The sequence below is a fragment of the Scyliorhinus torazame genome, chromosome 13 (assembly GCF_047496885.1).
Source record: "Scyliorhinus torazame isolate Kashiwa2021f chromosome 13, sScyTor2.1, whole genome shotgun sequence".
Taxonomy (NCBI): domain Eukaryota; kingdom Metazoa; phylum Chordata; class Chondrichthyes; order Carcharhiniformes; family Scyliorhinidae; genus Scyliorhinus; species Scyliorhinus torazame.
The window spans coordinates 214,473,564-214,494,666 of record NC_092719.1 but is presented as its reverse complement, the minus strand read 5'-3'; the positions used below and the strand labels follow the sequence as shown (position 1 = coordinate 214,494,666).

General features: G+C 45.1%; 1 protein-coding gene and 2 long non-coding RNA genes across 3 annotated transcripts in view; 1 reads left to right on the top strand and 2 right to left on the bottom strand.

The window, feature by feature from the left end:
- Positions 1–10,102, bottom strand: part of mcm2 (minichromosome maintenance complex component 2) — a 36,565-nt gene extending 26,463 nt beyond the window's left edge. Inside the window, exons 1-7 of the mRNA XM_072473041.1 lie at positions 9,928–10,102; positions 8,112–8,296; positions 7,116–7,285; positions 4,985–5,073; positions 3,994–4,168; positions 3,262–3,481; positions 321–528 (exon numbers count right to left, since the gene is read on the bottom strand). Coding sequence (XP_072329142.1) covers positions 321–528; positions 3,262–3,481; positions 3,994–4,168; positions 4,985–5,073; positions 7,116–7,285; positions 8,112–8,296; positions 9,928–9,933 — 1,053 coding nt within the window. The 5' untranslated portion in view covers positions 9,934–10,102. The remainder of the gene's footprint in view (positions 1–320; positions 529–3,261; positions 3,482–3,993; positions 4,169–4,984; positions 5,074–7,115; positions 7,286–8,111; positions 8,297–9,927) is intronic.
- A 20-nt stretch (positions 10,103–10,122) lies between these two features.
- On the top strand, positions 10,123–20,234 carry LOC140388606 (uncharacterized). Its single transcript, XR_011934230.1, has 3 exons — positions 10,123–10,236; positions 17,528–17,654; positions 19,953–20,234. It is a non-coding gene; the product is annotated as an uncharacterized lncRNA (long non-coding RNA).
- The window catches only part of LOC140388607 (uncharacterized), a 37,597-nt gene continuing 34,910 nt past the window's right edge, over positions 18,417–21,103 (bottom strand). The window contains exon 3 of the long non-coding RNA XR_011934231.1: positions 18,417–18,577. This is a non-coding gene — a long non-coding RNA (uncharacterized lncRNA). The remainder of the gene's footprint in view (positions 18,578–21,103) is intronic.

The window sequence follows — 21,103 nt, the reverse complement described above, 5'->3', positions numbered from 1 at the left end:
ACATATCAGTCTGCGATGCCGACGCAACTAAAGCAGAAGTGGACAAAACACCATCACAGATCAGTTGGGTCAAATTCTGTTTTTGTGCTGTAAATTTTACACAATTTTAAAAACAAGTATTGGTATGACCGATCTTTTCAAACTGACATATATAGAACATAGAACAATACAGCACAAAACAGGCCCTTCGGCCCACGATGTTGTGCCGAACTTGTGTCCTAGATTAAGAACACACCACCTCTTGCACAACAGCCCAGCAGAATAAGTCAAGGAAAAGAGGTGTACCAGATCGCGTCACCCAATGGACTAAGTCAACATACCTCCTCCATGTTGATTTCAAATGGCCCGGCAGACTGACACTCAGGACAAGAGCCTGGCTTCACTTCCTGGTTCTGGGACTGGAAGAATGGACCAAGGATGAAGTTGCACTTGTTACAGTTGTACTTGACCATGCTGAGCTGCGGCAGAACCCCTGTAGAGCTGGTGACCACTCCACTTGTACGGATCAGCTGATTCAAGTGCAGTTGCCTGTAACAAAAAAAAAGTGGAGTTTTGAAGGCAACAGAACAATTTGTTACAGCTATTAAAAAGATGAATACATGAAAGGAAGGGGCAGCATGGTGGCGCAGTGGTTAGCATCGTTGCCTCGGCGCTGAGGCCCCGGATTCGATCCCGGCCCTGGGCCACTGTCCGTGTGGAGTTTGCACATTCTCCCAGTGTGTGTGGGTCTCACCCCCACAACCCAAAAAGATGTGCCGGGTAGGTGCATTTACACCAAATTGCCCCTTATTTGGAAAAAATGAGTGGGTACTAATTTATTTTACAAAAAAAAACATTTTTTAAGAAAGGAAATTGAATATATGCCTCGGCCCTATATTGATTTCCAGGAAGGAGCAGCGCAGTCCAGTAAGGAAAGATGGGAGTATAATTCTACAGAGTTTAAAATAATGAGACATGATCGCATTGAAATTGCAAGGTTATGAGGGGGCTTGGCATGGCAGATGCCGTGGGTGCTACCCCTGTTTGGAGGTTCTAAAATTAGGGAGCACAGGCTCAAGCTAAAGGGATGGCCATCTCAGATTAAGATGACAAATTTATTCTTCAAATGTTGTAAATATTTGGTATTCTCTAATCCAAGGGATATGGAAATTCAGCCGTGGAGTCAAGGTAGAGGATCAGCCAAGAACTGATTATGATAAATGGGGCAGAACAGGTTTGAGGGGCCAAATAGCCTACTCTATTTCTTATGTCAAAAGAAAAGTTCGCAGAGCCTTGGGGAAAGAGCAATGTAGTCAGGTTAACTGACTAGCTCTTGGGCAGCACAGTGGCGCAGTGAGTTAGCACTGCGGCCTAATGGCGCCAAGGTTCGATCCTGGCTCTGGGTCACTGTCCGCGTGGAGTTTGCACAATCTCCCCGTGTTTGCGTGGGTTTCGCCCCCACAACCCAAAAATGTGCAGGCTAGGTGGATTGGCCACGCTAAATTGCCCCTTAATTGGAAAAAATGAATTGGGTACTCTATTATTTTTTTAAAAACTGACTAGCTCTTTCATAGAACTGGCTTAGTCACAATAGACCAAATAGCCTCTCTGGTGGCTGCATCATTCGGACTGCTGATGACTCTGGGTTTACTCTGATGACTCTGGTAGCACAGTGGTTAGCACTGCTGCTTCACAGCGCCAGGGACCCGGGTTTAATTGGGTCACTGTCTTGTGCTGAGTCTGCACATTCTCCCCATGTCTGCGTGGGCTTCCTCACACAAGTCCTGAAAATCGTGCTCATTAGTGAATTAGACATTTTGAATTCCTCCTCTGTGTACCTGAACAGGTGCCGGAGTGTGGCGACGAGGGGAGTTTCACAGCAACTTCATTGCAATGTTAATGTCAGCCTACTTGTGACACTAATAAAGATTATTGCCACATCATGTGAAGACTTTAAAAAAAATATACAGTTAGAGAACCCAATTCATTTTTTCCAAGGGGCAATTTAGTGTGGCCAATTTACCTAGCCTGCACATCTTTGGGTTGTGGGGTCGAAACCCACACAAACACGGGGAGAATGTGCAAACTCCACACGGACAGTGACCCAGAGCCGGGATCTAACCTGGGACCTCGGCGCCGTGAGGCAGCAATGCTAACCCACTGCACCACCGTGCTGCCCATTTGTGAAGACACGTTTATCGTCAGAGGTGCATGCAGGTGATGAAATCACAGGCCTTAACTGTGACACCGCCAACTGAAAGGTCCGTTGAATCCATTGGGCTCAGCTATCAAGAATAACCATGAGCATGAAGGATGAGCACTACTCTTGGGAGTCAGTTAAAACCATGATGCATGTGGATTCACTCTAGTACAAGGAGTGAGCACAGACTATCTCAGTCTGCGAAAATCATGAGAGAAAAGTGGCTTATGCCATGAATTAGCACAGCATCCCTGCAAATCTGGAGCCTGGGATGTGATTCCAACCCAGACTGGTAGAGGAATGCTCTTGGTTCTGTCAGCTGCAAGGAGCTGTCAGGACCAACCTATCAACCCAAGTAACTTTTGGACACAAGTCATGCATGGAGCAAGATGAACGGGGAGGGGGAAGCGGAATTGACTGGCCGGAGAAAAGTCAAACTGATGTAGAATTCTGTAGAAATGAGGCAAAAAAACTCATCTAGAAGTATAAATAAAATTTGAACTAAAGCACTTGAAGTGTACAACTGAAATTGGATCGAGACAGCAACGTAAACATCCTAAACTAGTGATGGCAAATAATTCAGAAACCTTGTAAAATAACTCAGACTGAAATGGATAGCTCCTCTTCTCCGCTACTCCCTCAAACAAAATCATTGAAAAAGTGAATACAAAATACTTAAAAACTATAAGCCAAGAGACCCCCCCCCCCCCCCCACAAAAGAAAACCCTCAAGGGACAGAATTTCCCAGGCCCGTCAAAGCGAATGGATGCTCACATGGCTTGGTGTATATTCTGGCCCAGCAGCAACAGTGCTGGAAAATTTCATCCACCAGTGGAGCAGATAGGTTGTTCTATTGAGATGGGGTTAACTTTGGCACATGTCCATGTTATACTTGACCCAGGTAGGGCAGCTTGATGTTAATAATAACACAAGTTTTGTATTTGGAAACATGCAGCACACGGGAAGCCATTTAATCTATTATGCCTGTGACAGTTCTTGAGTTACCATATCAATATGCTGATTGAAACAAGTTGTTAAAGACATGGCATACAGCGTTACCTAAAAGCACCCGTCTACCATACCTGAGTGATCGGAGCTCCTCGACCAGAGGCAGGCTAGAAATGCGGACGTGAATCTCCTTGGCAATCCGGTCATATTTTGGGTACATGGAGAGGACCACTTCTTTGGCCGCTTCATCGAATATCTTTAACATTTCTGCCGGAGCCTCAGGCAGAAAGTAGGCCAACACATGCTCCCTGGCAGCCAAGTCCTCATAATTGACCACGAGGCTCTCTCTGTTTTCTGTGAAGCACAATAGCCACTTCAAGACTACAGGCAGTATAAGCTGAAAGACTGTATCACGTATTGGGATTGTTATTTTAGAGATTATTAAAATATGTCCCAAATAAACATTGACATCAGTGTCAGTCAATCAGCTGGGAGCATGAAAGGACAATCAAAGAATCAATTTTACAACAAACTAATTAACAGACTCTTGACAAACTACCTCAAGCAGAACTCCTGACTGAAACATCAGCAAAATCTTCGATGAAGCCTGATTATTTCTCCAGCAAAACATAGTGAGTGGAGGACGGTTACACAATATAAAATGTGTTAAAAAAAAAAAAAAAAAAAAAAAAAACTTAATTGTTCCTCCTTTACATAAATTGAAAACATTTTTGCCTAACCTTATTTTCACAAGCAATGGGAAGCTGCTTCCAGGTCTCGTCACTCTTTATCATGATTGATTCAACATTTGCGCAAGAGCTGATGGCAAGATACTTCCCCGACACTGGTGCTTTTACTAGACTAACCTTTGCACATGTCACTAATCTTCTCCTTGAAAACATTGTGCCCATGCTCATCGACATGGGTCCTCAAGAAATTCTTGAAACGGTGGTAGATTTCCAGTCTAGGTGCCGTCATGGAGACCCACTCCCTGACTGAGTGACCCTTCATGTCCTCTAGGTTTTCAATACTCTCAATCATCTGCACAAGGGGGAAAGAGAGGAGAAAAAAAAAACGTAATTAGAAATTGCCACAGGCTCCTCTTCAGCGGTTTACTGGTAGGTCTGAAGGAGTCAATTCTTCTCCCTGCAGTATGCACCATACACCACATAATTGGATACTATGATAGCTCAGAGACTGGGCAAAATAAATTGTTCTGAGCTACGAAGGCAGCAGTAAACCTCGTGAGTGAACTCAAGTCATGCTGCTGCCAATTTGTTTTCTCTGTTACAGGTCTCGGAACGGCCCAATAGTTACTGGATTATTCTACAATGCATTTATAGTCAATCCACCCTAACTGCTTCAGCAATATTCATGGGATCAATATATTGAGCCCAAATAGAGTTGATTGGACAATTAAATGTGTCTTCGCCTGTCACAGGAAATTGTATAGTAGATGGAGAGTGCACTTGTATGTTGCTTCACAGCTCCAGGGTCCCAGGTTCGATTCCCGGCTTGGGTCACTGTCTTTGCGGAGTCTGCACGTTCTCCCAGTGTCTGCGTGGGTTTCCTCCGGGTGCTCCGGTTTCCTCCCACAGTCCAAAGATGTGCAGGTTAGGTGGATTGGCCATGATAAATTGCCCTTAGTGTCCAAAAAGGTTAGGTTGGGTTACAGGGATAAGGTGGAGGTGTGGGGCTTAAGTAGGGTGCTCTTTCCAAGGGCTGGTGCAGGCAAGATGGGCTGAATGGCCTCCTTCTGCACTGTAAATTCTATGATGCATAGTGAGACAGGCTGGATGGGTGAGTAGCTCTTTGCCTGTCTATCATTTTCCTACAGGAGAACAAGATTACACTCACCTCCTCGTCATCATCGACTAACCCGTCTGCTGCTCGCTCTGCCAGTCGACGCTTTCTTGCTGGCCGTTCTTCATCCTCATCGTCACTTTCTGAAACGATAGAGATGTCTCTTTGATGTTTCCCTTGCCTAAAATCCCTCTCACGCACCGTCAGGTCTAAGGCGTTTATAAATTGACTGCATTGCTCGAGACGCGACATGGACTCAATGGGCCAAGTGGCTCTCCTAGGTCTCCCCTAATGACTCAAGGTTGCAGGCTCAAAATCCACTCCAAAGACTTGAGTTGAGCACATAATCAAGGCCAACATTACAGTTCAGCATTGAGAGTGCGCTGCATTATTAGATGTGTTATCTTTCAGGTGAGCTGTTATTGAAAGAATAGCAGGGGAGTTTTCTTGCTCATTCACAGGATAAATTAATTCAAACAGAATTGATTTGACAATTTGTTTTGCTGGCATGGTGGCACAGTGGTCAGCACTCTTGCCTCACAGCGCCAGGGACCTAGGCTCGATTCCAGCCTAGTCTGTGTGGAGCTAGCACGTTCTTCCAGTTTTTGAATGGGTTTCTTCCAGGTGCTCCGGTTTCCTCCCACATCCAAGAGCATGCAGGTTAGGTGGATTTGGCCATGCTAAATTGCACCTCAATGTCCAGGATGTGGAGGTTGGGTTATGGCGATAGGGGCGGGTTGGTGGTGCAGTGGACCTAGGTAGAGAACTCTTTCAGAGGGTCAGTACAGACTCAATGGTCCAAACGGCCTCCTTCTGAACTGTAGGGGTTCTGTGGTCATTATCACATTGCTATTTGTGGGAACCTGCTGTGCACAAAGCGGCTTCCACATTTCCGTGCATCAGAACAGCGACTACACTTCATAAATATTGCATTGGCTATGAAGTGCTTTGGGGCCAACTGAGGTTCTGAAAGGCATTACATAAATGCAAATTTGTGCTTTCATAACCCTTATTCATGGTACCAGCCTTATGCCAGAGTCCTTCCAAACCAGCAGGTCTGTTCCCCAACTGTTTACAAGCCTCCACATCAAGATTAGCCGTTTCAGTCATCAGCTACCACATGAGAAAAACCATCCCAGGATCTTCACTTGTGAAGAATCTGCCACCATCGCTGTTCTTTTTATTCCACAGAACTTTGTTCAACTCTGTCACACAAGACTTTATTAAATGTCTTTTGGAAGTCGATGTACCACATGTCAAACAGCATTACCCTCATTAACAGTCTCATCATAAAACTCACCAAACAAAATTTTCACTTAAATCAGTAGTTTTTTCTTAATTAATCAATCCACCTTTGTCCAAGTGATTGTTAATTCTGATCCACATTATGGCCAAAAGCTTCCCCACCACGGAGGAGAAGGCGACAGGCTTGTAGTTGCGGAGTTTGTCCGTACATCCTTTTTGTAACAGGGTGAGACATTTGCAATTCTCCAATCCTTTGGTACCACCCTCATATCAAAGGAAGGTTTGCAGATTATGGCCAGTGCCTCTAATTCCCACCCATTCCCTCAGTATCATTGACACATTTCATCCAGTCCTTGTGACGTAGCAACTTTTTAAAGACAGCCATCCCAAAACCTCCTTAGTTCAGAAAGTACCCATTCGCCAACTGCCTCAAAGCCAAGCCACAAAAAGATGAATGCAACACATGGGTGAAAATTTTTTAGCCACCTAGAAAGATCACAGTACAAGTAACAAAATATTTGTACTGCAGGCAGACACGTATTTGGACTGAACAGAAAGCCAGTAACTAAGTATATCAGGTCGCACAAAGCAGGCAAGGACTTCATTGGTTTGGAACAGCGAACATCCCTGGCTGTAGCCAACCCTCACCCACAGAGTAGAGTTTGATTGATCAGGACAAAGGTTGCACTGCATGAACAACATGACTAAGTAGAAGTAAGGGACTTCTCCTCAGGACATGTAGTGAACACTGCACTTTTCCATAGACTTGTCCTAAGGCTGCAATTCCCTACCAAAAGGCTAGCTTTTATATTCATTCTCGCTTCTAGTACTGTCAAAATACATACCCATGATAACAAATAGACAAATGTGAAGATTTAATTGATGGCTAATAACCTTCCTACAAGTTATTTTAGGTACAGCACATAGGACTGGCACTTACCGTACAGGAGATCTATCCTCATACGGCCTTGCCGCAAACCCTCTGTATGATCTCTCCTTCGCATTTCTCTTTCAGCCTCTGCTCGTTGGCTAGCGGTCATCTCCTCCAGGTCCTCGTCGTCTAGGCCTTCCCGCTCATAGACATCCAGTGCCGGAATGGCAAGGTAGTCGCTGAAGATGGGAATATGCAACATGTTGTTTTACAATTAATATGGGGAAATAAAATATGCAAAAAGGGAAGGCTATTCCTGAAGGATCTTTGGGGGCAGGAGGAGAGATGGGAAAGAAAACAATTAGCCATGGGCTTTTCACTTCTGGAACCCAGGTTCAAATATAGATTAGAGTTGGCAAAAACAATTGCTTCAATATAGTTGGCTGCCCATGAAATGGAGATGGACAATAATAACAAGACTAGATGCAAAATCCTAATGCCGAACGGACTACTGAATAATACAGCAAAAAATGGAGAAATCCATATGGGTGCAGCAATCGGTGATTCCCCAGTTGATATCTAATGTCTTGTCATAACCCCACTTTTTTGTAAAGTTTCCAATCCTTTGATCCTGGTCAATACTCAACCAAATGGAAATTAGACAAATTTCATGCCTCATGTCTTTTAAAAAGGAGGATTAAACAAAACTTCATTATGTGCTACGGCGAGGTAAAGATCTCAGCTGCCGCCAACAAATTAAGCTCTTAATCACTGTTGTAGATGCACGAGACAACAACGAATAACAATTTCCACAATTATTATACTGAGCCACAAGATTAATTTGTCCTCTTTCTCAGCAGAGCAGCTGGCAGCCGTGGCAAAACACAGAAGCTTCACATTTCAAAATTAACAATTAGACAATGCTGCAAGTGACATCAACGGGAAGCTGGAAACTACAGTTCCAAAAACTTTTCAGGTCGACACACCTGCATTTACAGACAATCTCCTATCTATGAACAGAGAGCAAACAATAGGTAGAATGGTAGCATCGCAATCATTACTGACCGTTCCAGTTCATCTCCCATCAGATCCTCCCCATCTTCTTCCTCCGCTAGCCCGTCAGTTCCCAGCAATCCTTCTGATTCATCTTCAAATGGAGGGAGATCTCTTCCTGGGCTGGAGGTTAAAGCATCCCCGCGCCGAGGGGTTCGGTTGGGGCTGGTAGCCATGGTGAATGACTCAGAAGAATCCTAAATATGGTGAGGGCAAGCAAAATAAGAGAATCAGAGAAGGTATTTCAAATTAGTCTATTAGCCCGTGCAAACTATCTTAAGTTACCAGGACACACATTAATGGGCAAAGACTGCCCACATTTGAGGTATCATGAACCAAACTTAGTCTACACATTTGCGAACACTCAGCCAAAGGCATCCATGCAATTTACATCAAATATTTGACTTATGAAATTGTACACATTTAACAGTGCAGCAAACCGGCTCGCATCTTGCAAGGCTCGTGAAAAAGTGAATCTCAGATGCAGTCAAGAATTGTATAGGTTAAATCCTTTACAGTTACACATGCCAATGACTAAATAATATTAGCCATAGTCGACAAAGGACCATTAGCATCTCTCTTGATGAGAGAATTGGTTATATACAGCTGGAGGGACAACACTCCAAAAGCATGGGGTAAAAGCGAGAAGGTAGGCCTCAATGGCTGTACAACCAGTATAATTGGTAGCACTTGCACAAAATAAAAGGTGGAGACTAGAGGTCAAAATCTAGACCAACATTCCCAGTGCAGTTTTGAGGGAGGGCAGCACTATCAGAGGTGCAATCTGTTGGGTGAGATGTCAACCTAAGCCCTGTCGGTTCTCCCTCAAATCGATGCAGATTCCACAGCAAAGTTTTAAAGTATTGGGTAGGGCACCTGGGTGTCCAGGCTAAAATTGGTGATCCAACATTGACTAAAAGCAGGTCATTATTAACACATTGCTGTTATAGGGGACAAAAATCCTATTTCCAAATTTGATTTCAAAGTAACTGTTTGACCAAAGATTGAAATTGCAGACGTGTGTACCTTCAGGGGATTGGAATGGCACAAACACAGATTCACCTAAGCGGCAGTTAATACACTACAGAAATAAACATAATATTTAAATGTTGGAGACCTACCAACAATATTTATAGTACTCTGGATGTAGCAAAACATCCTAACAGGCCACATAAATATTGAGAAAGAAATTGACAAACAAAATGTTAGAGGACAGGTGACCAGAAACCAAAACAGTGAAGATTTTGAGCAGTGAGAGATGGTCCATGGAGGAAGTGCTGAAGTTTCAGGTCAGAGGAGTCACCAAATGTGGGCAAATGGAGAGAGAGAGGGGGGGGGGGTGGACAAAAGGCCAGAATTGGGGGGGAGCCAAGAGGTCTGAAAGTGGAGCAAAGCGGCGAGGGCAAGTGTTTTAAAATTGAGGCCACCTCAGACCAGGTGCCAACACAGGGTCAACAAACACTGGGGAGAAGGGTGGATGGGATATATAGTGCGAGTTAGGATACCCGAGCAAACATTTCCCCCAAGCTTGATCAGCTATTTGTTTGTTTGTTCACAGGATGTGGGCATCGCAGGCTGGGCCAGCATTTCTCGCCCATCCCTAATTGCACTTGAAGGGGGCAGTTAAGAGTCAATCACATTGCTGTGGGTATGGAGTCGCACATGTGGATGGTGCGGGTCAGAGGCGGCCGCATTCCAGCAGTCCGGTGTCCGGAGACGGCGGGCTTTGGTCAGCAACTAGGGGACTATCCGAATCTCCAGGGCAAGCGCTAACCCAACTCCTTTCCCCTCAGACGAACTTCCCCCGCCGACCGTTCCCCTCACTCACCGCCATTGTCGGTTTCTCTTTTCTCTCCCCTCAGGAAGAAGCGGACAAAACCGTTTCGCGCCAAAACGCCCCCCTGACCCGAAAGTCGCGCCAAAATCCAACCGCGTCACCACGCCCTCGTGTATAATCAATTCGCGCCGGCCAATCAAAGGCGGCGCTTTCTGCATTTACTTGAGGGCGGGCCGAGCGCCTGACGTCACAATGAGCGCGGCGTTGGATGTCACAATGAGCGGGACGTCATCAGCGCCTCGCCAGCGTCACCAGTATTGGAGGATGCGGGCGCACGGACAGTAATAAAAACAAAGACCGGTTTGTGATCTAGAAATTGCAGTGAGCCGCATATGTTAGCTGTTGTTTTTTTATAAAGCAAGGTGCAAGTGATTTTCTGAGGAGAAGCGAAGCGGAGGCAGTGAATGGAAGATGACAGTTCAGGTCCCGCCCTCTGGGTGCTGGCATTGGCCATTGACAGTGGCGCCCCGGCCATATCCCAGCTGCTGATTGGCCAGCGGACCCGTCAATCAACCCGCTGTTAAGGGGTGATCTCCAAATTGCAGGGAAGCTGAAAAAGGAAATTACGTTTACATCAATCTTTGATCTCCCCCCCGCCCCCCAGGTCCAGCTCATGGGTTTCACACCCTACTTCATATATCAGCTTCACATATCAGATTGGACACCCACAGAGATGGGTTCTGATTCACCCATTATGTGTGGAGCCTCCTGTAGGAGCGGCACTGCTGCTTCACGATGACGAGGTCCGATTCCAACCCGGGTCACTGTCCGTGTGGAGTTTGCACATTCTCCCCATGTCTGCGTGGGTCTCGCCCCCCTCAACCCAAAGGTGTGCAGATTAAGTGGATTGGCCACGCTAAATTGCCCTTAATTGGAAAAAAAAGAATTGTGTATTCTAAATTTAAGAAAGCCCCTCTTCGCCCACATCAATGTGATGCCCTCTAAATATCATCCTCAGACAATATACGCTGATGAGTATATGTCACCTCTCTTGCCCCCCTGAACTAGTTTTAAGTTGGGTAAATGCTTATCCAATATATGGATAACGCCTAGGGCAGCACGGCCTTGTGGATAGCACAATTGCTTCATAGCTCCAGGGTCCCAGGTTCGATTCCGGCTTGGGTCACTGTCTGTGCGGAGTCTGCACATCCTCCCCGTGTGTGCGTGGGTTTCCTCCGGGTGCTCCGGTTTCCTCCCACAGTCCAAAGATGTGCAGGTTAGATGGATTGGCCATGATAAATTGCCCTTAGTGTCCAAAATTGCCCTTAGTGTTGGGTGGGGTTACTGGGTTATGGGGATAGGGTGGCGGTGTTGACCTTTGGTAGGGTGCTCTTTCCAAGAACTGGTGCAGACTCGATGGGCCGAATGGCCTCCTGCACTGTAAATACTATGAAATATAGTATTGGATGAATTACAATTTTTAAAAAAATCTTTATCAGTGTCACAAGTATACATTAACAGTCCAATGATGTCATGCGAAAATTCCCTCGTCGCCACATTCCGGCACCTGTTCAGGTACACTGAGGGAGAATTCAGAATGTCCAATTCGCCTGACAGCGCAAGTCTTTCGGGACTGGTGGAGGAGACCGGAGCGCCCGGAGGAAACCCACGCAGGCACCGGGAAAATGCGCAGACTCCGCACAGATAGTGACCCAAGCCAGGAATTGAACCCGGGTCTCTGGCGCTGTGAAGCAACAGTGCTAACCACTGTGCTAACTTTACGCCATATTGCTTACAATTAACAAATATAGCCACTACCTTCCAGCCCATTACCATAAACTGTACACCTTGTCATCTATTTCATCCCTGTCACCAGCCACTGTGCTTGGTTAACCCAGACTGAACCTAAGCTGGACTTCTGATCCAATGTATTGTCGGTCAGAAAGACTGATTGCTTCCACTACATGACTTGCCCTTATCACTGCTTGGGTCCATAAGCTACTGAACCTACATCAGTGCCCTTGTGACATCCACATTTAACTGGTCCCTCAGTCAGCCTCCCATCCTCTACATTCTGTAAACTTGATCCAAAACCTAGTTGCCTGTATCCTATCCTGCACTTATTCACCTATCACTGCAGTCCTTGCTGATACATTCCATTCAGTGCCACAACAGCTTATATTTAAAATTCTCCTTCTTACATTTATTATTTTCTTTTCATTCATTAACTCCTTATCTCTGTGTCATCCTCCAACCCTAAAATCTCTCACCCTTCCTCTGAACTCTTCATTACTCTGAATTTGCTCATCACACACCCAAGTCTTCACTATATTATTGGTAACTGTACCTTCAGCCACCCAGGCCTCAAACTCACTCACTCACACAACGTCTTCTAATATTGTCTTTGTCAAAGTTTTTCCTTTTTGTCACATTACATCTTTGTGAAGAGTATTCCACTGTTTTGTATCCTCCAGCATTGCAAAACACTTTTTTAAGATAAATACTTCCTTCTGAAATGTGATTCCTGTAAGCATAGCTAGTTTTTACCCTCAACCAGTAATTAATAAGTAATCCATTAATTCTATGAGGATTGGCAAAATAACCTAAAGCAACTTAAGGATTTTCTTTCCACGCAGCGAGTGGTTGGGATCTAGAATGCATTGCCTCAGAGGGTGGCAGTGGCAGATTCAATGGGCCTTTTAAAAGACAATTTTTTGCACAGGGGCTGGTTTAGCACACTGGGCTAAGTCGCTGGCTTTTAAAGCAGACCAAGGCAGGCCAGCAGCACGATTCGATTCCCGTACCAGCCTCCCCGAACAGGCGCCGGAATGTGGCGACTAGGGGCTTTTCACAGTAACTTCATTTGAAGCCTTCTTGTGACAATAAGCGATTTTCATTTCATTTAATTTCAATTAGATAAGCACCTGAAGACCAAAAAGTACTTGCATGGTTATGTGTAAAGTGTGGGGAAGTGAGACAATCTCTTGCAGTGAGCCAGCAAATTTGATGGGCTGAATGGCACCAGGCAGTGCTATCGCCATTCTGTGAATTGGAGGCAACAGTGCTTCTGAGCCAACCCGGTACTGCTGGATTGCAATTGATCACTGACTGATGTTTTGCTAAGTTTAGCAGTTGAGGAACTATGGCTAAGGAAGCTGGGCCTTTTCTCTTGTGATTTATTCATTTTATGGGTTTCACTTTCACCTCTAAATCAGTAGGTTGTGAGTTCAAGTCCTACTTCAGAGAAGGTTGATCCTCCCAGTGCAATGTTGAGGGAGTGCTGCATTGGTGGTAGCACCATCCCTTCGGTGAGATTTTAAACTGAGACCCCTTCTGCTCTCTCAAGTCAACATAAAAGATCCCATGGCACAGTTCCAAAGAAGAATGCTCCTTAGATCTGGCCAATATTTATCCCACAACCAACAAAATATTATTTGATTATCGTCACATGCAGGCTCTTGCTGTGAGAGTCAATTTTAAAGGGGCTGCGGAGTGCAACGAGCTGGCCGTCCACAGCCAACAGGTTAGAGGGAACACTGCCAAATGGGTAAATCATTTTCTCTGGCGTTGCTTCTTCAGAGAAAAGATTGGGGATGGGAGGCCATCACTGGCGAGCCTCAAGTACCCGTCCATAGTTTTGGTCTCCTTACTTAAGGAAAGATATATTTACCTTCAAGGGATGGAGCAAAGATTCACTCGGTTGATTCCTGGGATGATGGGGCTGCCCTATCTGGAGAGAATGATAAGAATGGGCTTATGCTGTCTGGCGTTTAGACAATTGGGAGGTAATTTTAATAAGGGGAGTCCGCACCATGCAAAATAAAGAACTGTAGTTTTATTTGCAACACGATATATACACTGCCCTGTAGATCCCTACCGGGTTCCTGTTCGGGTCAGTGCCTTACTGGCCGATCTTTTATGCAAAGGTTGAGAGAGATCCCCCGCCCCTAGCTGGGGAGCTCGTACTCATCAAGGACCACGGGGAAGAGAATCATTCGCACCCGGTAGGCCCTGTACGGGCTATTGCAGTGATCTCATTGAAATATGGAAGAATTCTTAGCTTCAAAGTGCAGCTTGACGGGAGCGATGTTGAGAGGCTGTTTTCCCTGGTTTGGGAGTTTAGAATTCGAGGTCGCAGTCTCAGAATAAAAGGGTGTCCATTTAGGTTGAGATGAGAAAATTCTTCACGCAGAAGTTCTGAATCTTTGGAATTCCCGACCAAAAGCTCTGTGGGTATCAGTCATTAAGTATACTGAAGATAGGAGCAGCACGGGTTCAATACCGGCCCCGGGTCACTGTCCGTGTGGAGTTTGCACATTCTCCCTGTGTCTGCGTGGGTCTCACCCCCCCACAACCCAAAAGGATGTGCCGGGTAGGTGGATTGGCCACGCTAAATTGCCCTTAATGGGACAAAAAAATTGGGTACTTTAAATTTATTTTTAAAAACTACTGAAGATCGAGCATGAAATTTTTTGGCATGAGTAGGAAGCAGGTATATGGGATGGAGCACGAAAGGTTGGCTGATCAGCCATGACAATAATGAATGGGGGAGAAGGCTTGAAGGGTTGAATGGCCTCCTCCTGCCCCTACTTTATATGTTTCTAAAATGGAGTCGATGTACAAGATCAGCCATAATCATAATGAAGAGCCTCATGGACTCATATTTCGTATGTTCTTATGGTACTTTCTTGAGTGACCAGTTGATAAGTTTCATCAGAGGAAGATTGGGAGCTGATCCCAGGGAAAATGTGACAGAGGATGACTGCAAAGAGGAAAAAAAACTGAAGTAAACATAGTGTAAAGGGAAAATTTGAATAAATCTTCCATTGTCATAACTTTTGGACTATATGCAAATTTTATTTATAAATTTAGAGTACCCAATTCCTTTTTTCCAATTAAGGGGCAATTTAGCGTGGCCAATCCACCTACCCTGCACATCTTTGGGTTTGTGGGGGTGAACATTGCGCAAACACGGGGAGAATGCAAACTCCACACGGGCAGTGACCCAGAGCTGGGATCGAACCTGGGACCTCGGCGCTGTGAGGCAGCAGTGCTAACCACTGTGCCTCCGTGCTGCCCGACTATATGCAAAATATATGTATTATGTAACTTTTTTAAAAATGACGTGATTTTGTGGGATAGTTTATTGGTTAATGGCAGTCAAGTGACGTTTCTGTCGATGTTTAGCAATGTTGTTGGATATGTAAGAATTTTATTATGTTTCTTCCGAGTTTCCATTAAGGTTGGAAGTGCAGACGATAGTGCCTATTGATAGAGGGACGATTAGCAAGGATTAAAGAAAAAGTCCCAGTATTAAAATGCTCACAATTAATGAAAGAAATATATTGGAATATGCCCTATGTTTATGCTTTAATGTACAATGTTTTATCTAAAAGTCATCCTACATTAAGACAACCGACATAACATGAATCCAAAGAATATTTTGTCCAAATGCAGTGAAGAATATAGAACCTCAGTCGGGAAATGATCACAACTGCTGAGTAAAATAAGGGCCCATGGTATTCGAGGCAAGGTACTAACATGGATTGACGATTGGCTGTCAGGCAGAAGGCAGAGAGTTGGGATAAAAGGTTCTTTTTCGGAATGGCAACCGGTGACGAGTGGTGTCCCGCAGGGTTCAGTGTTGGGGCCACAGCTGTTCTCTTTATATATGAACGATCTAGATGACGGGACTGGGGGCATTCTGGCTAAGTTTGCCGATGATACAAAGATAGGTGGAGGGGCAGGTAGTATGGAGGAGGTGGGGAGGCTGCAGAAAGATTTAGACAGTTTAGGAGAGTGGTCCAAGAAATGGCTGATGAAATTCAACGTGGGCAAGTGCGAGGTCTTGCACTTTGGAAAAAAGAATAGAGGCATGGACTATTTTCTAAACGGTGACAAAATTCATAATGCTGAAGTGCAAAGGGACTTGGGAGTCCTAGTCCAGGATTCTCTAAAGGTAAACTTGCAGGTTGAGTCCGTAATTAAGAAAGCAAATGCAATGTTGTCATTCATCTCAAGGGGCTTGGAATATAAAAGCAGGGATGTACTTCTGAAGCTTTATAAAGCATTAGTTAGGCCCCATTTAGAATACTGTGAGCAATTTTGGGCCCCACACCTCAGGAAGGACATACTGGCACTGGAGATTCACACGGATGATCCCAGGAATGGTAGGCCTAACATACGATGAACGTCTGAGGATCCTGGGATTATATTCATTGGAGTTTAGGAGGTTGAGGGGAGATCTAATAGAAACTTACAAGATAATGAATGGCTTAGATAGGGTGGATGTAGGGAAGTTGTTTCCATTAGCAGGGGAGACTAGGACCCGGGGGCACAGCCTTAGAATAAAAGGGAGTCACTTTAGAACAGAGATGAGGAGAAATTTCTTCAGCCAGAGAGTGGTGGGTCTGTGGAATTCATTGCCACAGAGGGCAGTGGAGGCCGGGACGTTGAGTGTCTTTAAGACAGAAGTTGATAAATTCTTGATTTCTCGAGGAATTAAGGGCTATGGAGAGAGAGCGGGTAAATGGAGTTGAAATCAGCCATGATTGAATGGTGGAGTGGACTCGATGGGCCGAATGGACTTACTTCCGCTCCTATGTCTTATGGTCTTACAACCTGATTGAATGGGGGAGGAGGAACAGGCTCAAGGGGCTGAATGGCCTCCTCCCGTTCCTATGTAACGAGCAAGGTTGGTTGGGACCCATCGAATGTGCCACTTGTGATCAATGAATGGATGACAATGTAAAAATTATGACTGCTACAATTTTACTTTCCTAACTAAGCAGTAATTCTAACTAGATTACAAAGTCTTGTAGCTTTCCTTAAAATGGAATATTTGCCTTTTTTGCAGAAGAGGGTGTGGAAAAAAATGGAGAGGCTGACATGTAAGTGGGAAATTGTGAGAGGTATACTGAGAGAGAAAAAAAAGAGAAGCAAATAACATGATCCACAGGAAAGTAATCAAAGTACAGAAGAGGAGTGGATTGCTTGTGTGTGATGTCTTAACTGCACGGTAGCACAGTGGTTAGCACAGTTGCTTCACAGCTCCAGGGTCCCAGGTTCGATTACCAGCTTGGGTCACTGTCTATGCGGAGTCTGCACGTTCTCCCCGTGTCTGCATGGGTTTCCTCCGGGTGCTCCGGTTTCCTCCCACAGTCCAAAGATGTACATGTTAGGTGGATTGGACATGATAAATAGCACTTAGTGTCCCAAAAAAAGGTTAGGTGGGGTTACGGGGAAATGGTTGAGGCGTGGGCTTAAGTGGGGTGCTCTTTCCAAGGGCTGGTGCAGACCCGATGGGCCGAATGGCCTCCTTCTGCACTGTAAATTCTATGATTCTAACTGGGCAAGTGGTGGCCCTACACTTAACCGTTCCCATTGTTTGTGCCAAGACTGTGATGGGGGGGGGGGTAGGGTGGGGGAGGGAAATGTTGCAGTGTGGTTTTCATTTGACAGAAAGCTGAAAAGGAAAGAGAAACTTGCAATTCAGAAGCCTCTTTGATGACTTTGGGACATCCCAGACGCTAATTTTACAGCCAATGCAGTACTTCTGAAGTGTCGTCACTATTGTAAATGGCATGGCCAATTTGTTAATCCCGAGCTCTCACAAACAACAATGTAATAACGACCAGATAATCTTTTTCAGTGATGTTGATTCCGGGATAAATATTAGCCAGCGATCTGGGATTGCACCTTATTCTTTTTCAAAATGGTACCGTGGCGATCTTTTACCGGAGCGAGCAAATCAAACAAGCCAGATGAAAGACAAACTGGTAAGGGAGGTTTGTATTCCAAGTTAATAAGCACAGAATCGCCTAACCAGCAAAGGTTAACTGGCGTGTGGATTTGAAGTGAGGTAGGATTAACAGAAGGACTCAGGAAGGATGGTTTTCTACCAATTTAAGTGTATAAAATCAATCCCAGTGATTTACAGCACTGTGATCTCCAAGTGTGACTGTTGGGAGCATTACCCAATCACCTCCACTGTGGTTGGTTTAGCACACTGGGCTAAATCGCTGGCTTTTAAAGCAGACCAAGGCAGGCCAGCAGCACGGTTCAATTCCCGTACCAGCCTCCCCGAACAGGCGCCGGAATGTGGCGACTAGGGGCTTTTCATAGTAACTTCATTGAAGCCTACTTGTGACAATAAGCGATTTTCATTTCATTTCATTTCTGTGCCTAGGACTGAGCCTGTGTTCCTGTATGCTAGAGGATGGATCGTTTGCGGCCATGTATTGCCACAAGTCCTGTCCTGCCTCCGGCTCATTGGCTCATAGGTGGCGTCAATTAACATTCTGAAGATTTAACAGACCTCACAAACCCGACTAATCCTTTGATAAGGAAGAACTCTAAGACCAGCTGTCTTGTTTGATCAAAGCATGTGACTTCCGTCCTACTGCCCTTCCGCATGATAATACTCGTTACAACAATCACATCACCCTATAACCTAAACAGAAACAATTGAGAAGTAACCCAAATATAATACCACCATTTTATTATCTGCAGTTGGACAGAGCTTAGCTTCAGTCACGGAGAGTTTTTCATTCTTAAAGACTTATCCATGGCAACCAGTACTTCAAACAGGTGTTGCAAATCTTTGAAATTCTTTAATCCAGCGGGCTGCAGAAATGATTTCTGAGAATGGTTCCGGGGATGAGGGACTCCAGTTCAGACCGGAGAAGTTGCCATTGTTCTCCTGCCAGAAGATAAGGTCTTTGCTGAACCAAAAGGGCTGACATAGTGTTACAAAGAACAAAGAAAAGTACAGCACAGGAACAGGCCCTTCGGCCCTCCAAGCCCGTGCCAACCATGCTGCCCGTCTAAACTAAAATCGTCTACACTTCCTGGATCCGTATCCCTCTATTCCCATCCTATTCATGTATTTGTCAAGATGCCCCTTAAATGTCACTATTGTCCCTGCTTCCACCACCTCCTCCGGTAGCGAGTTCCAGGCACCCACTACCCTCTGTGTAAAAACCTTGCCTCGTACATCTCTAAACCTTGCCCCTCGCACCTTAAACCTATGGCCCCTAGTAATTGACCCCTCTACCCTGGGGAAAAGCCTCTGAGTATCCACTCTGTCTATGCCCCTCATAATTTTGTAGACCTCAGGTCGCCCCTCAACCTCCGTCATTCCAGTGAGAACAAACTGAGTTTATTGAACTGCTCCTCATGGCTAATGCCCTCCATACCAGGCAACATCCTGGTAAATCTCTTCTGCACCCTCTCTAAAGCCTCCACATCCTTCTGGTAGTGTGGCGACCAGAATTGAACACGATACTCCAAGTGTGGCCTAACTAAGGTTCTATACAGCTGCAACATGACTTGTCAATTCTTATACTCAATGTCCTGGCCAATGAAGGCAAGCATGCCGTATGCCTTCTTGACTACCTTCTCCACCTGTGTTGCCCCTTTCAGTGACAATTACGTCAATCAGATGTGAGTATAAATCAAAACTGTGTACATCAAGACTTTTGTTTTTGCTTTTTAAGATGGACTTTTGCTGAACCAAAAGGTAGTTTCTGCAGGTCACATGACTCACAAGAGTGGCCATCTGTTCTGGAAGCTTCCAACAGAGGTTACAAAAAAAAAAATTCTACTTTCAACCTTGTGGAATCTCACACCCCATTGTATGGCCACATTATAATCACAAATCTAGACGGCTAACAAACAAATTGGCTCTGTGGCCGTGGTGATAACAAAGAAAGAGACATTGAAACTCATTGTACCTGAAGAGGTGTTAACAGCCATAATTTCACTTCTACAGGAAACAGTGGATTTTGGCCAGAAACACAGAAACTGCTTGAAGTTGCAATTAACTCATTAATAGGCCACATTGCACAATCTCATGCGCCTAACCACTTGGATAGTTCTAATAATAGTTCTGCAGAAAAATACTTTTCACTACTTCGGTACACGTGACAAAATAAAATCAAAATCAAAAAAAAATATTACATTTCTATCCTCTTGTCAGTCTGCTGACAACTTGTAAAGAACAACAACAGGGCTCCTGGCTGATGGAGCAGCTAACCACCATTTCTCAACTCCTCATAGCCTATTTTATTTTAAAGGCATTCTGATTCGCTTTCAAGGATTTTCGTGCTGCTGTCTCCAACCAGAAACTCATCTGAACTCAACTCCACCACAAAGGAATCAGCCTCAGAATGTTGACTTTCTGGAATCTGGAAATCACGGGAACTTTCTTTGGTTCTTCTACTGTTATTATCCATAGTTGTCAAAAACCCTTCTTTTCTATTTCTTTTCCTGTATGTGTATATGTGTGCACGTGCACAAGATTGCGAACATCCCTGTGCCTGTATTTGAATATGAAATAAACTAACGTTCTGAGTTTGTTCGCTGTGTGCTACTTAGAAAATTGGATCACGCAAACTGAGGGTTTGAGGAAAATATACGCAGCTTACTTTAGAAATAATTCAGTAACACCTCTGCTTACGGATAGACAATGAGAGGGAAAAGAAGTTCAGCTTTTTTTTCTCGAATTTATAGTGCAGAAGGAGGCCATTCGGCCGGCCATCGAGTGCACCGTCCCTTGGAAAGAGCACCCACCCAAGCCCAGACCTCCATCCCATCCCCGTAACCCAGCAACCCCACCCAACCTTTTGGACACTAAGGGCAATTTAGCATGGCTATTCCACCTACCCTGCACATCTTTGGACTGTGGGAGGAAACCGGAGCACCCGGAGGAAACCCACACAGACACGGGGAGAACATGGAGACTCCGCACAGACAGTGACCCAAGCCAGGAATCGAACCTGGGACCCTGGAGCTGTGAAGCAATTGTGCTCACCACTGTGCTACCATGCCCGCCAGTTTGTCTCTGTCCTGCCTGTATCAACGGAGTAGATATTCTCATTGGCAGAAAGATTGAGAACCAGAGACTCCGATTTAAGACGAGTGACGAAACAATCAAAGATGATGTGAGGAAAAACAGATTCACACAGGGAGTGGTTAGGATCTGGAATGTACTGTCTGAGAGTGTGGTGGAGGCAGATTCACACAGCCAGTGGTTAGGATCTGGAATGTACTGTCTGAGAGTGTGGTGGAAGCAGATTCACACAACGAGTGGTTAGGATCTGGAATGTACTGTGAGTGTGGTGGAGACAGATTCACACAGTGAGTGGTTAGGATCTGGAATGTACTGTGTGAGTGGTGGAGGCAGATTCACACAGGGAGTGGTTAAGATCTGGAATGTACTGTGTGA